The following is a 16785-nucleotide window of genomic DNA, read 5'->3' as shown; positions in this document are numbered from 1 at the left end:
CTCCATTTTTACCTTTCCCCTCTCCCCTCACTATCTAACTCATTCCTCTTTCATTTTCCAGCTCTTCTTTGAGGATGGCTTTTCTGATTCCTGGAGTGACAGGTTCCTCCCATGTGGTCAAGCAGTTCCCTGTGCCGGTGTCTATCACAGCGCTTGCACAATATTTTTTTGCACATAATAGCACAACTCTTATGCTCATAGTGAACTTGCTTGTCTGTTTCATGTAGTAGACAGAGAGCAAATTGAGAGCAGGGGACTGTTTGCCTTTTGCTCTGCTGTGCCAAGCCAGTAGCCAGTACACAACACGCACTTAAACAGGTTGAATGAATGAATGATTATGTTAATGGAGGAGAGAACAGTTGAATCAGGAGACACGCATTTCATTTTCAGCTTGCACACAAATATTTCTGGTGAATACGAGACGCTTCCTCTATTTATTTGTGTCTCCATTTGTTTTTACTTTTTTGGAATTTATTTAGTAACAATGAGCATTCAGAGATATTTTCATTGGATGGGGATCCTTCCATCTGAGTCTTTTTCCATTTTTATGAGAGAGGGCACATTTTACAACCAGGTAGCTTCTTCAGCCTGCTTTCTGCCCGTGGATGACTGGATTACCAAGGATCTCTTTATATTTGAACTGTCTGTCCTTTGCATGTTTTAGTTGTGTCTCCATCCATTTTTCTATACATAAAATGGAAATACAGAACTCCCTTCCCTATAATGAGGGTTTTAATCTGGAGAAACCCTTGTAGAAGAAATTGCATATGAGAAATTAAAGACCGATTACCTGAAAAAGAGCAGTGAAGCAATTTCTCAGGACTGAGAAAATAAAATGCTTAAAACTATTTTTGTACTTTACTAGAATAAACCATTAAAGTCATCACTTTAAAACCAAGAGAGGATCAAGGGAATTTTACACACATGATTTGAGCTATAATGAGTGTTTTACAATTAATTTCCTGGTTTCCTAGACTCTTTTCAGGCTCCCTTTCCTCTGGTTTTAGTCAGTCATTTTTTTTTTTTTTTTTTTGCAAATAATCTGCATAGTAAAAAGCATTTTCCTCCTGTGGCTGGTCTTCCATCCAAATGTCCTTTCTGATTTTGTGACTCAGATATTTATTGAGTGTCTACTGTGTTCTAGGAGCTTGTTATTCCCAGGTGTCCAAAACAAGCAGAAACCCCTACCCTTTAGCTTGTGTTCCAACTGGGGAGACTGACAATATATGATCAGCAAAAATAAGTTAATACATTAACAATATAATGGAATAAAAGGTTATCTATGAAGTGGGGAAAGTAAGGGGTAGAAGAGAGGGGAAAGGGGGACAGTTTGTAGTACTAAACACGTTGGTCAAGGTAGACATTTGAGCAAGGACTTGAAGGAGGCAAGGATAACAGCAGTATGTGTATCTGGGGTGGAGCATTCCAGGCAGAGAGAACAGCTGGGCAGTGACCCTAGGAGAACAAGCTTCCAGATATCTTAACAGAAGAACAAAAGGACCAATGTGTTGGGGGATAGAGGGAGATGTAATAAAGAGGAAAACAGTCCAGATACATAACAAAGGTCTAGGTCATATAGAACATAAATTTGACTTTGAATGAGAGCAAACTATTGTAGGTTCTTAGACAATGGAATAACATGATCTGGCTTACTTTTTAAAAAGGTATCTCTGCCCGGGCTATTGAGAAGTGGCTGTAGGTAGAGGCAGGGGGAGAATCAGGAAGATAAATTAGGAGGTTATTTCACTAGTAAAGATGATTAACAGTTATTACCAGGACCAGGATCTTACAGTGGAGGTAATGGGAAGTGGTAGACTTCTGTATTTGAAGGAAGAGTCAGTGGAATTTCCTGACCAATTGACCAAAGAATATGAGAAAACGCAAAAGATGATTCCAAAGTTGTTGGCCTGAGCTACTGAAAGAATGGATTTGCCATCAGGTGAAATACAGAATGCTAAGGATAGAGCAGCCTTGGGGATCAGGAAGGTAAAGACCTGGATTTCAGTTTTGGAAATGTAGAATTTGATATATCTATCGCACATTAAAATAAATATGTCAAGTAGGCAGTTGAATATTCAAGTCTGGAGATCGGATGAGAAGTCTGGGCTACATATTTAAATTCAGAAATCTTCAGTGTATAACTGAGAACAAGAGACTGGGTAGGATCACCGGTGAAACAAATGTAGATAGAAAAGAGGATGAAGACTGAGCCCTGGGACACTCCAAAACTCTATTCTTACTTTTATTTCAAACACAGAGTTAGATATAAATGTAAAAACACTAAAGGCAATAGATGCTAGATTCATCCGAGAAGGTTAATTTTTTTTCTTGTCATTGAGGAAAACAGGAAAAGTGGATAATGATGCCATTATTATCCACTGAAACCAGAAAAACTTTTGATCAGGGAGAGTGATTAAAAAAAGATGGCAGGAAAAGAAAAAGAATTCAATTTCAAGCATAAGAGGAATAAAACATCGGTCTTAGTAATAGATTTCAGTTTAGAATGGAAGACAAAAACAGGTGACTATATTAAACTGTGTTTACTTTAGTGTTCACATAATATGTTCTTAATGTACTTCGGCAAACTGGAAACAACCAACATTAACAGAAAATAACAAATGTGGTTAGTTTATGCTTCCAGTTGTTAATGTACAAGCAGTGATTAATGTACTTCTTGTCATGCATGCATTGATAACAAAATAGCAAAATATATTAATCTAAAGAAAAACAGTAAAGAGTGGGCACTGTAGTTGAATTTATCAGCACTCTAGAACCTAAAAGAAATAAATGGGAAACAACAAGACAAAAAAAAAAAAGAAACATGCCAGATGCCTTTTAGTATTGTTGTGGCTCATGACTGTCTTTCTGGAGTTTCCAAATCACGTTAGCCTTGTGTAACCCATTCATTTGGAATCAGAAAGCTAAGAAGGTAAAGTAAGTGACATTAAAAGAGATAGTTATAATAGTAAGCTAGTTCAACAAATGCAAATTCATTGCCTGTTCTGTGCCATTTACTGGGCTAGACAATCATTGACTTAGAGGATCTTACTTTCAAATGGGGAAGACTTTCAGTAGAGGTTGGAACTTTCTCCAAATTTTCTCATTTATCTTTAAATCAATCAATCTCTATATTCATTTCTCATCACTATATCTTTTAAACTTAATTAACAGTAGAGTGATAATCGTTAATATAACTGAACTGTTAACAGGTACCAAACTATTTGTGTGCTATTTAATCTCTCCAATACTTCTGTGAACTAGTTACTACTGTTACCTCCATTTTTATGTAAGAGGAGCTCAGAGAAGGAAATTTATTTTTGCTTCAAGTCACACAGTGAGTCATTGGTGGAGTGTGGATTTCAACATGGATGTGTCTAATTCCAACCCTTTTGAGATTTAAACCTCTATGTTACTGGAAGATAATAAAGAAGAATTGTTCCGGACATGTCTCACACGCAGCCAAAAATTTCAGCTGTATTTTTTAATACAACGTTTGTTATAAATTTCACCTTCCTTAGATAGTATTGGTGAGTCTACGTAACGAATGTAAGGAAAATCTAGAAAGTGCTTAGGGACCTGGGGGGGATTCTATTGTTAAGCAAAGTAGTCACTTCCTTTTACAGCAGCTGGTCACTGTTATGATGCTTGGTCTTTAGAAAAGCATGGTTTCCATAAATAGGCTTTGATAGGAAAAGTGAATGTGAAATAGTGATTCACTTGCCTCAAAATAGCTTGGTTATGTTGGAAAAAATATTTTTGAATACACATTCCTTAGATATATTCGTTAGGGTTTTTCTTTCTCCTTGAAAATTCTTCTCCCTTTTACCTGGTTAACTTCTCATTTTCACATGCATTATTTCCATCTCCTCCCAGAAGGTACCACTGAACTTCCAAGACCTGGTTAATTTTCTCTCCTCAGTGTAATTAGTTTTTACTCTCAGGCTAGCACTTTATTTTCTTCCACCTTCGTTCCTTTCTTGGTCTGTTCATTCATTCATTCTTTCCCTTATTCCTCCTCTCTCTCTTATTATTTATTGGACAAACATTAAATCAGTTTCTCCTATATGCCTGGCATACTTAATTTATTGAAATTGCTCTTTATTTGTGTGTGTGTCTGCCAGCCTCTGGGATACTCGAGGGTAGGAATTGTGGCTCCATGATCACTATGTGTCCGGTGCCCAGTGCTTTGTTTGAACCAAGTTGGAGCTATTTGCTAATGAGTACTTCTATCTCGCATGCCACCAATGCACAATTCAGTTATCGTATGTATCATATGTTATACTCTTAATGCAATTATGTAAGTCAGTCTTCTTCTACTGTGGACATTTGATGGCCTGGAAATGGAAGGTCAGACACCTTCCATTTGTATCTTTATCAACAGAACCTAGCACAGTGTTGAAAACAGTGTAGAAACTTGATTAAAAAATGACTTCTGCTGAATGAATGATAGGATAACCAGCTTGTAGAGCATGTGTTCCTATTAAGATTATTATGTAACCTAGATAAGCCAAGAAATTAGAGGTTGCCATTATGAAAACCTGTTCCTTTCAAAATATTAACAGGAACTATTTATTAAAATTATAATAATAAAAACCACATATTTCTCATCTAAATTCATAACAGATTTCCCCTAAAGAATCAGAAACACATAATAAACGGAAAGGGTTTTTTTACCCTTTCCTCATCCAAATTGAATTGTAGTAATCAAATGGGCAGCACTTTTTACACACATTTGAAATGAAAAATATCATAGCAACCTGGAGATAATTAACATGTGACCAGCTTGAAAGCTGAATTTTTTCTCTTTCTGTAATTTCCTGGAAATGTGGGGCTCCAAAAAGTGATTATGAAGAAAGGCATGTGGTGTAGCAGCAAATGGGGGAATCACAGTGCCTGGGCTTGATTTTCCACTAGTTTTGTGACCTTGAGCAACTTATAGAATCCTCCTGGGTCTTAATTAATTCAGCTGTAAAACAATAAAGTCTACCTCATAGGATTCAAAAGGATAATGCATAAGATAGTTAAAAATACTGGTGACGACACAGCACAGGGAGATCAGCTCGGTGCTTTGTGACCACCTAGAGGGGTGGGGTAGGGAGGGTGAGATGGAGATGCAAGAGGGAGGGGATGGGAGATATATGTATATGTATAGCTGATTCACTTTGTTATACAGCAGAAACTAACACACCATTGTAAACAATTATACTCCAGTAAAGATGTTAAAAAAATATTGGTGATGAAAAGCACTTCTCCCCACGTTTTTATTTACTTATTTATTAAAAGGTAAAAAAAAAATGTCCCAAGAAAAGCAGGACAAACTGAGGAACACAAATGAAGGAAGTATTTATAGGAAGAGAGTAACTCAAATGCTGGAGTTGTAAAACTTGTCAGTGGTTCTGCCTCCTTGGAGCTCATCCTCCACTCCCTCCCAGCTTCCCACCAACTCCCTTTTGTTTGACTCTGTTCTGTTTTTGACCCTGAAGTGAAGATACAAAGGTTCCAACCTCCAAAGCAATTAGGTAACTTAGGGAACGAAAGGAACTTCCTAGAGAATGTTCCTATTGACATTAAAAGGTTGATAGGCACTGCCCTCCTTCCAGTTTACAGCTTTGCACTTAAAATAAATAAGATACATTTCTTTGCGTGTGAGAAGCAGGAAATCATTCTAACTTTCTGTCATAAAGCTTCCCACTGAGTTACTTTTTGAAAGCCGTGTTGTTTTTGCTTTTTTCCTTTTACTTGGGTTTGTTGGAAGGTTGCCAGAGTTGGCAAACCCACCTGAAAGGGTTTCCATGGCTGTAGCTTTGGACTGGGCAGGTAAAGATCTGCTACTTATATACCATCCCAGATTCTTTGAGAGAAAACCAATTAAAGATTCTTTCTAGGACACTTTCTGCACGCATCTGGTGGGCAGCAAGATCTGCTTGGCAGAAGCTTGTAGGGAATGCTCTGAGTGCCTAGCCAAATTGTCGCCTTCCACTATTTTTTCCTCCTTCCTCTTTCAAACCAGACCCCATTGCAGTTATCTTCTTCTCTCAGCGAAACAGTGACCTCCTCCTGTTAATTTAAATTTCTGATCTCTTCATTGCCCTTTATTCCCACTACATCATCACAGTCCAAACCACCAACAGATTCACATTGTGACTTGCAAAATTTCCTTACTGTGGTTTTCTCTCTTCCTTCTTTTAAAGTCCCCAATTTAGTCTTTATTTAAAAATTTTATCTTCTAGTATTCAGTATTTAAATAGCTCAAATCATATGAAGTATTTTAAATTACAAAAATTTTAAATATGCAGGGAAGTGCAGAACAAACGTAAAAATCCAGATTTAACAAATGTTGATATTTTGTCATATTTGTTTCAAATTGCATATACACACAGCTTACACATATAACTGAAACCTCTCTTGTAAATCCTACCCGACTCCCTCCCATCTCTCTCCAGATGAAACCATCATTCTGAAATCAGTATCCTTTCTACTCATGTTTTTAAACAATATTTACACTTTGCATTTTGACTGTGTGCATAATATTTATAAAGCAGTCCATCATGATTGCATTTCCTTTCTTATTTCAATTGTTGGATATTCCTGGAGTTAATAATTGCCCTGTTTAAAACTGTTCTCGGGAATGTAAACATCATAAGGGCAGAGAATTTTATGTTTTGGTCAGAGAAATATTTTCAGCACTTAGAACATTGTCGGGAACAGAGGAAGTGCTAGTTATATATTTGTTGAGTGAATGACTAGATAGATAGCTGAATGAATAAATAATGTCTTTTAATTTCCCTTAGAATAAACTTTAAAATAGTTACCATGGCTTACGAAGGCCTGCAAGAGTTGGCCTTTGCTTGGCTTGCCTCCCTCCCCCATGCCCCCGTGCTCCCAGTTCCTCCTCAGTTTCTGTATTCTGTGTCCAAAACACTCTTCTCTTTCATTTGAATCTGGCCTACTTCCAACTTTACTTTAATTCTTGCATGTACACAGTTCCTTGAAGAGGCAACTTTAAACCTCATCTAAGTAGCTTCCACTGATACGGGCTCCTACACCATTCTGGTCTTCTCTGTTAACGCTCAGCATCTTATTATTACTTGTCAATATTTAGGATGATAATCACTTTGAGGGCAGGGGTCCTGTTTATCCTATTCACTGCTAACATGGATACCTGAAGATTGTTAGGGAAAGAATAACTACTTGTTGTACTTAATGAAAATAATTTGAATTAGGAATATTGTTAGGTTCTGCCCTCATCCTCCATTTAAAATCTTTCTTTATTTTCTTCCTGGTTTTCATGCCTGGTTTTCTTTCTTTCTCTTCTTAATTCCTGGTTCCTGCCAATTTATGATGGCTATTAAAAATATGGCTAGCTTAAAATTTATTTTAATGGATATATTGATGAAAATACATACTCTTAATGTAACTCAATATTATACGCACATATGTGTGTGTGTATGTGTGTGTGCAAAAAAGTAACTCGCAATCTCACCACTCATAAACATTTTTTCTTAAGGTAATGTTCATTTCAGACATCTTCCTATGAATATATAAGAGTAAATGGCTAAATATAATATAGATATTAATGTCAGTTGATTGCCACTCCTAGTTGTTTTTCTAAACAATTATTCAATTCTAAGATTTCTAACTGTGCTAACAATCTTATAGAGCTGTGCTGGGATTAAGTGAATTAACATTTGTAAGATGCTTCAACGAGTTCCTGGCACACAGGAAACATGTATGTGTTAGTTGCCATTATCACAATGGGGGCACTGACCCAAAGTGACCCGAGCTGTCACGTTATAGGCTGAAGTGGGGTAACTGTAAGCCAGTTGGGTAGAAGAAAGACTTACAGTATCCTCTGAAGCCAGCCCCAAGCATCTCTGTGGCAGGCTTTGGAATAGCTGAAGCCATCAGAGCAGTCTTCTGGCTTAGCTAGCAGTGCCAAGTGCCAAGTTACTTTGAATCAGAGTCAATGAGATGGGCAGCAAACAGCTATAGGCTCTTTGGAAAAGTGCTGGAGATCTTAATGAAAGGTTAAATCTCACATACTATCAATGTGGAGACCTTTTCAGGTTTGGTACTTATTCTCCCTTCTCCCCTCTCACTTTCTTTCCCCTCCCACATATACACACACACTCACATGTATGCATGTAGCCAGAGGAAAATCATTTCATTCTTCTGTTTGAAAATCTTCACTGGCCTCACACTTGTCTATGGGATAAAGTCCAGACTCCTTAGTTCAAGGCTGTCTTCAGAGCATGGCCCTAATACTTACTTCCATCTTCATTTGTAACACTCCCCATCATTTACTGCAGATCGACACTCATTTGCTGAGTGCCTACTCTGTGTCAGGCATCGTGTTAGATGCTAGGAATGCAAAGGTGATTGAGATATGGTTATGCCCTTGAGAAACTAAGGATTCAGTAGGGAATGCAGACAAGGATATAGGCCATTAAAATCCAGTTTGAAAATGATGTAACGAGGGAAGCAGAATTTGCTAAGAAATACAGAATAGAGGACTTACTAGTCTAAGTACCACAGAGAAGGTATTATAGAGAAGGTGACATCTGGGCTGAGGAAGGAAGGTGAGCAGGAGTGGAGTAAGGTGAAGGTGAAAAAAGTGGAATAAGTGCATTCCAGGCAAGGAAGGTAACACCTGTACGGACATAGAGGAGTCGAATAGCATTGTGTGTGGATGAGAATTATATGCAGCCCTTGATACTAGAGTGTCAAGGTGATTGAAATTAGAAAGATCATAGGAGGGTGAGGGAGAGAGGGAATTTTGTATGCCATATCGATAAACTTGGACATATCCCATAGAGATATGAAAACACTGGTCAGTGTTGAGCAGTGAAATGAAAGGGACACATCTGTCTTTTGTAGCAAGATGAAAAACAAACTTGGAGGCATGTGGCATAAATTTGGGAGTAGGGAAATAAACTGGGAAATTACTGCAATGGTCAAATGTGAGATGATAACTTAGTCAAGGGAAGAGTTGTACCAATAGATGGAGAGGAAGGAGGGAGAAGAATATTTAGCAATGCAAATAGGCAGACTTGCTAAGTGACTGGATACGGGTTGCCAAGAAGAGAGAAGAGTTCGGATGACTCACTTCTTTTTGTTTGGAGAAATTAGGAGGATGATGGTGCCATTCGTAGCCCCAGCGCTGCACACTTTTCCCAGTAGGATCTTCTTACCTTTTTTTAAAATGAGCTTAAAGATTATGCCTCAAGACTAAACCTTATCTAATTTCTCCAGGGTTAGGTGTGCCCTTCTCCATTTTTCCGTAATACTTTGCTCATTTCTCACCTACAGCACTTGGTCTACTGCATGGTTACTTATTTATATGCTTTTCTCCCACTAGATTATAAGTTTCTTGGAAACTCAGACTAAATTTTACATTTCCAGTTTCTATTACATTTCTGGCACAAACTAAGGCCTTAATTTGTTAAATTAATTAATTCATACTTGAAAATCTCAGACATCTCAAGCTGATCTTGTCTAAAACCAAACTATTGATCCTTATCAAAGAGTGCAAATTTTCCTCAAGGCAGAACATTTGGTAGCCTTACTTAATATCTGTTGCAACCAATTCATCTGTATATCCTGTTGGTTCTACTCCACAGTATACTTGAAATCTTCCAATGCACTGTTTAGCCCAAGATACCAAGAGCTCTTGGTGCCTGCAATGGCAACCTGCAGTGACCATCCTGCCTATCTCCCTGGTTCCACTTTCCATCCCTATCCAAATTATTCTCCCTCACAGCAACCAGAGTAATGTTTTAAAATTATACATCCAATCATGTATTCTTCTTCTACTACAGTCCCTGCAAAGGTTTCTCATTGTACTTGGTATTAAACACTCAAATCCTGAACCTGTTCTACAAGGCTATACAGTATATGATCTAGCCCCTGCTACCTTTCTGATCTCTTCTGACATTGCTTTTCCATTGGCTTATCCATAAACAGACTTTCACATGTGCTTTTGCCTCAGTAAGAAATGCCCTTCTCATCATGTTTTGATAGCTATTTCTGTATTTATCATTTAGGTCTCAGCTAATCTTCACTTCTTCAGAGATCTTTTATGACCACAAATTTAAATTATGTCTCCCCTAATATTTTCTTTTTTTTTTACTCTTGTTCTTTTACTTCATACTACTTAACACAATTTGTCCATGCCTGTCTGTATGTGTCTGAGTGTGTGTGTGTGTGTGTGTGTGTGAGAGAGAGAGAGAGAGAGAAAGAAATGTCTCTCTCCCAACAAGATGGTAAGTGATATAAGAACCATGTCTATTTTTAAACCCAGTTTCTCCAGCACCTATTATTATAGTGCAAATAGTAATAATAAAATACTTTTCTGTTGAATGAATGAAAAAGCAGACCATGTTCATTGTGATAGTCTTACAAAACATAGGACAAAAAATTACATCTGCATGTTCACGTTCAAGGTGCTTAGCCACGTGGATAGTTGAATCTGTGAAATAGTTTTTCAGTTTAATGATAATCCATATTGAAATCAGAAATTAGAAAAAAGTAAACAAATAGTATAAAGGAAAAGATCACCAAAACTGCTCTTCATTTCCCTCACAAGAGAACCAATCATATTTTTTTCTGTCTTACATTTTTACTGTATGTGTGTGTGTGTGCGTGCGTGTGTGCGTGTGTGTGCTTTAGTTTATCTGTAAACTAAATTTATTAAAGACTTTGTGTTCAGCACTGACTTGGCTCTGGGGATAGCAGGATGTATGAGTATCAGAAAGCTTATCATCTGACGGTGAAAACAGGACACAAATGCTATCACAAGGTACTTGGGTGTTTTATTAAATCAGAATTTTTAAATTTTTTTTTTAAGAAAAGGAATATCTTCTGCATAAATACCAATCACTGAAAACAAGTCTTAATGTGAGCTGGCCTCAAAAGGCCCAGAATCACAGGATTTTTAGAACCAGGTTTTTGGAATAAGCTAATACAACTACCATGGATAATCTCTTGTCCTATGAGGGGTCGATTCTAACACTGACGATGTTATAATTCTCTAACCTCTAGGAGTTTGTGCTTAATCCACCTCAACTGTAAAACCACTAGGTGACCTGACATACCACGTGGTGGGCCCTCTGCCTGGAATGTCTTTTTCTCTTATTTCCCTGGAAAACTTAGTTTCACAGGTCCCCTCCTCATACTCCATGTCCACACACCTGTGTCATTTATTGTAATCACATTTTGACTGTTTACCTCCCTCATTAACTTCTTGACGATAGAGGGCATATCTTCATTTTTACATCTTTATATCGGTGGTAGGCAAATAGGCATCTAATAAGCATTTGCTAAATGTTTATTGAAGGAATTGGAAGGAAAGATGGAAGGTATCCTGTTTTCATAATGTAAAGATTAGAAATAGCTATGAAATACCATATTGAGAACACAATGACAATAATTCCTTCACATTTTTGGAGGAAAAAACTCCTAAACCAAAACATCACACAAACAAAAACAAAAAGTAACCCCCCTCCCCAAACTCCCCCCAAACCAGGCAGAGATGAGCCTTACCCTGTGTTGACATTATTTGAAAACTCATTAGTTGGAAGTTTCTGGTTTAGATTAAGGAAAAGCAATAAGAGAAACAAAGAGTTTTAGACCAAATTCTACCTAATTCTGTGCTACCTTTTTGTCTTGGATATGTCATAGCATATTTTAGTCTCTTCCGGCTCTCTACACCTCAAATCGCAGTTAACTGGGGCCCTGCTTGGGAACTTCTGGGAATATCCTGAAGATGGACTAAAAATGCCCAGTAGAAAACCTAAGGATTCTGATCCAGTTTGGGGGTGAGGGCAGGAATATAGGCCGATTTCTCCGAACGATCTAAAGATTTTCATGATGAGCCCAGGTGTTGGGAAGGCATCTGTTCCTAAGGAAATTCTTTGTTGCATAAACAATTCCACCAAGATGAGAAACGCTTGGAGACGTCACCCCCCTCCTCCCACGTCTGTGTCCTTTTTGAGTTGATTTTGGGGGATGTACCTGTGCCGACATTGTGCTACATGTACCTGTAAGGTCATCCGTGGGCCAGGACCCCAGCTGGCATGCCTTGCAGGTGTACTCATCAAAGACATACTCGTTCTCTTTACAAGGTGTGCAGGTCCAACAGCAGCTGACTTCTCCCTTCCGGATCACCTAAGGCAGATATTTAAAATTTTGATGAGTTTTTCACATAGATAAAAATCCAGCAATCCTTTATTCAAATGTACTGCTTTACAAAGCAGAAGGGGGCTTTCACGTAAGTTATTTCAAATGTTTTCGGATGGGCAGTGTAAGTATTAATATTCTCGTTTTGTAATTAAAGAAACAGGGTGAGTTTAAGCAACCAGTCCCACATCATTAAATTTTTTGGTGACAGGCTCAAGAATGAAATTAAGTGCAAATCTTTGGTAACTAGCTTCAGATACCTGTATTAAGCGTCTGTGTTTGTGCTCACACGTAAATATATACACATTTCTGTATGTGTGTATGTAACTGAATTTTTCCCAGAGTTCGTGCCCTTTCTTTGCTTCAAATTAAGAACTCTTGCTCTCTGGATTTACCTTGGCTTCCCTCCACTAGTTGAATAATTGTTAGCCAAAAAACCCACATTGTATACCTGCTAAAGTTCAAAAATATATCCATATTGATAAAAAGTAATTAGGAATTTATTTTGAATTAAGAGGCAGACGATGAAGTTTTTTCTGGAGATCACCTCTTAGACTGTTTCTACTAAAAATCTGGTTCAATATTTCAGCCCATTCCTTCCTATTCTAGTAGTTTTGATTTGCTTGGGATAAAGATGGTTAAGGTCACTGAGACTATTATATACCTCTTCATGTGTTTAATGTTTTTAAGTCAATGGAAAATAATTGAAATAATTGAACAGTTGAAAGAGTCCTAGATATTATTCTTTAGAAATGGATGTCTTTTATTTTTTTTCCACCACTGGTGCATGAATAGCCTCTGTGGAATAGAGACAGCATTCATTAAACATTCCTATAAATAATTAAAACTCTGATTAATAACCAGACGCAGGAGTGGTTACACTTCATATCCTTGTCTTAGATGCTGACTCTATTAATGACCTTTGATAATAATGTCTAGATATCTATAACCAAATACAGTTGTAGGCTGGCACGCCTTTCTTCTGTTTTGTACTGTCCCTTGTGCTGACTCTTGACATCGCAACAATACAAGTAGGAAATGACAAAAGGGCCTGAAACATCCTTTCCCTAAAATAACCAGATCAATTAGGTAAAATTGCTAATTAGACCTGCTTAATCTATTGAAAACATTCTTCATAAGAATGTTGACTGTTCGCTGGTGATTTAGTGCATGCCATGTCGTGTCATCTCATTGAAACATTGGAACAGCTCTGTATAAGGTGGTTGGTTTTATTTTATTCATTTTTTTAGGGGCGAAAACTAAGGCGTGGTGATTTCACACAACTTGTGGGTGAATGAGGGATCAAATAATGCCTGTTGGACTTTGTGGTCATGCTTATAAATATTGAGCCTTATTGGTCTGTATAAAGATAAGAGTTCGTGATATTTTGAAATATGCAGAGGAAAGAATACTGGCTTGAGAATCAAGGGGCACCAAGGTTCTAGTCTTACTCATAGCCACTAAATAATGTACAGCCTTGAGCAGTCTCCCAGCTGATCCTGTTTCATCCAACCGAGACTAATGCTTTTAAAATAATACCTGCCTTTATAGAGTTTCCTGAGGATTAAATAGAATATCACAATGATTTGGAAACTGTAGAACACTTTAAAAATATTAACTGTTTTATTAGTAATACACATGTAAGTATCCATATAGAGACATGAATTTCATTTTCAGGGTTACTTCAGCCACACTTGGTAAAACTATCATTGGACAGTTACTAGATTTTGTAATGCAAGGAGGCACATTTCAAATGCTTCAAATGCTTGAAGGATTCTTTCTTAGTAGCCTGGCAAACAAAAGCAGTTACGTTTTTCCTCTTAGAAATGTGCTAACTTTCTGTGATTCAATTTGCATTGCTTTGTAAATTTCAGTTTTTTTACCAGAGTAAGCTCATGCCCTTTTCCAAGATTAATTCCAATATTACAATCTTTTTTTGAATAAATAGTGACAACTTACTGTCTTCTTCTGATCCTTCAGAACTGATTTGTTTTCCTTTTTTTTCGTTTGTTATTTATGTTCTGTTTCACACTCATTTTGAATACGGGAGGTGGTGACAGTTCTCTTTCAGACTAATTTCCATTTTTTTCCACTGGTGGCGCACTGGTTAAGAATCCGCCTGCCAGTGCAGGGGACACGGGTTTGAGCCCTGGTCTGGGAAGATCCCACATGCCATGGAGCAGGTAAGCCCATGCGCCACAACTACTGAGCCTGTGCTCTAGAGCCCACGAGCCACAATTACTGAAGCCCACACGCCTAGAGCCTGTGCTCTGCAACAAGAGAAGCCACCACAACGTGAAGCCTGCGCACTGCAACAAAGAGCAGCCCATGTTTGCTGCAGCCAGAGAAAGCCTGCGCGCAGCAATGAAGACCCAAAGCAGCCAAAAATAAATAAATAAAAATTTTAAAAAAAAGTGTAAAAAAGCACCCTGGAAGTAGTGATGCTTTCTTTAGGAATAACAGTATGTTATATATTTGAACCTTTGCTAGACTAAGTGTCCTTTCGTGGGCATTGTGTTAACAAATCTGAACAATTCTGTGATGTGTTGATATCATTAGTGAAGTTGTTCAGTGACCTTATTAAACCATATCAAGAAAATGTAGTCAATTGTATATTTAATGGAGTGAAAATGAGATCTGGTTAGGAGAATAGAATTTGGGATTAAAAAAAGACTCTATAACTATTATAACAAACTAACTAGTATTGAAAATATGATAATAGGGAGTCAGATTCTTCCACTGGGTAAGTTATTCCCAGGAGAAGGGAGTAGAAAAGTATATATAAAGAAATCTCTTGAAACAGACATTCTATATATATATATATATATATATATATATATATATATATATATATGTATTTTTTTTTTTTTTTTTTTGTGGTACGTGGGCCTCTCACTATTGTGACCTCTCCCATTGCGGAGCACAGGCTCTGGACGCGCAGGCTCAGTGGCCATGGCTCATGGGCCTAGCCGCTCCGCGGCATGTGGGATCTTCCCGGACCGGGGCACGAACCCGTGTCCCCTGCATCGGCAGGCGGACTCTCAACCACTGCGCCACCAGGGAAGCCCAACATTCAATATTTTGAAGTTACAGGTTCAAACTATATTGCTGAGAAGGGTCAAAACGGAGACAACTTCCATGTAGTAATTTATACAGACTAATCTTTCTCTGGGAAGAACTGGAAATTATGAACAATTGATATTCTAAGTGAGTCTAAAAAGAATTTCACATGAAGTGTTTAACTGCAAGATGATTGGCCAAGATGCAGACCATCACTGAATATTAAGAGTTGGCAAGCTTTTTCTGCAGAGGACCAGACAGTAAATATTTTAGGCTTCGTGGTTGATAGCCAGGGCTAATTGAGGCTACCTCTATAATGTTTCTTTCAAATACCTCCCCTACCCCCTTTCTATTCTCACCGTTTCTTCCATAATTCAGGGACCTTGTCACCACTATCACAGTGTCCTTCTAACTTGTCTCTTCTTTCTTTATTTATGTCTCATAACTCCACCCATGCATCTTCACCTATTATATGTCAGCATCTTGGTCAAAATTATTCTCAGACTCCTGGTTAATAAAAAATTAAGTTCAGCCTGTTTAGTATGGCATCCAAAACTCTCTGCAAATGTGGCTTCAATCTATCATTGCAACTGTCTCTTTTACAATAACCATTTAGAGCAATGCCCCCTAGATTATTCACTGTTATTCCAGAACAGTCTGACTACTTCTGTACCTTGCCTGTTATTATTCCCTCTACATAAACGATCATTTCCCTACATCTCTCTCTGAAGTCATATCCATTTTTCATGGTTCAGTGTCTGACATTTTATTCAGAAGAAATCTGTCCCTTTTTAAAAAAAAAAATTTTATCGCACCTTTACTGCACCATGTACACAGCACTGTACTATTTGACATATAGTAACTCATTTTTAAAAATATATATTTAGTTATTTGGTTGTGCTGGGTCTTAGTTGTGGCAGGCAGGCTCCTTAGTTGTGACTCCTGGGCTCCTTAGTTGTGGCATGCAGGTTCCTTAGATGTGGCATGCAAACAGTTGCGGCATGCACGTGAGATCTAGTTCCCTGACTAGGGATCAAACTCAGGGCCCCTGTATTGAGAGTGTGGCATCTTATTAACCACTGCACCACCAGGGAAGTCCCTGTCCCTTTCTTTTGTATGAAATTATTTAGCTCCCTTTTTTTTCTTTCTTAATGAAGTCATCACATTTTACATGACAGTACTTATCTGTGCCCATGATATTTTTCCTCATCTACGCTATAAATCTTCTAAGAGTAAATGTGTCTGACTTATTTTTGTAAACTAAGTAACAAATAGTTTTGTAATGTAAACAGATAGTTTTGTAATGTAAACTATTACATTAGTAGGAGTTGGGTAAATATTTAAGTTAATTAGAAATTGATGTAGTTTCCAGCTGTGAACTATTTATTCCCAGGAAGCATGTCTTTAAAGGCTTACATGAGTAGAAAGGGTGTGGGCATGACTCTTCAATTGGTTCAGCCAGTCCAACTACTAAGATTATTGTGGGGTTTACTAGATATCATAAGGAATTAATGGGAAAAGAATTTAAAAAAAATTTCTTCTAAAAAT

The 16785-nt window shown here is 37.6% G+C and overlaps 1 protein-coding gene and 1 long non-coding RNA gene across 5 annotated transcripts in view; one reads left to right on the top strand and one right to left on the bottom strand.

Moving 5' to 3' along the window:
- The window catches only part of GRM5 (glutamate metabotropic receptor 5), a 533478-nt gene that overhangs the window by 67279 nt on the left and 449414 nt on the right, over window positions 1–16785 (bottom strand). For all 3 annotated transcript variants that reach the window (XM_019948818.3, XM_019948819.3, XM_073808327.1), the window contains exon 6: window positions 12039–12165. In XM_019948818.3, coding sequence (XP_019804377.2) covers window positions 12039–12165 — 127 coding nt within the window. The remainder of the gene's footprint in view (window positions 1–12038; window positions 12166–16785) is intronic.
- Window positions 1–16785, top strand: part of LOC109552342 (uncharacterized) — a 265244-nt gene that overhangs the window by 66251 nt on the left and 182208 nt on the right. The gene's annotated exons all lie outside the window — the stretch shown is intronic.

Source organism: Tursiops truncatus, chromosome 8 (assembly GCF_011762595.2).
Source record: "Tursiops truncatus isolate mTurTru1 chromosome 8, mTurTru1.mat.Y, whole genome shotgun sequence".
Taxonomy (NCBI): domain Eukaryota; kingdom Metazoa; phylum Chordata; class Mammalia; order Artiodactyla; family Delphinidae; genus Tursiops; species Tursiops truncatus.
The sequence above is the reverse complement of the archived record's forward strand: the minus strand, read 5'-3'. Positions and strand labels throughout refer to the sequence as shown.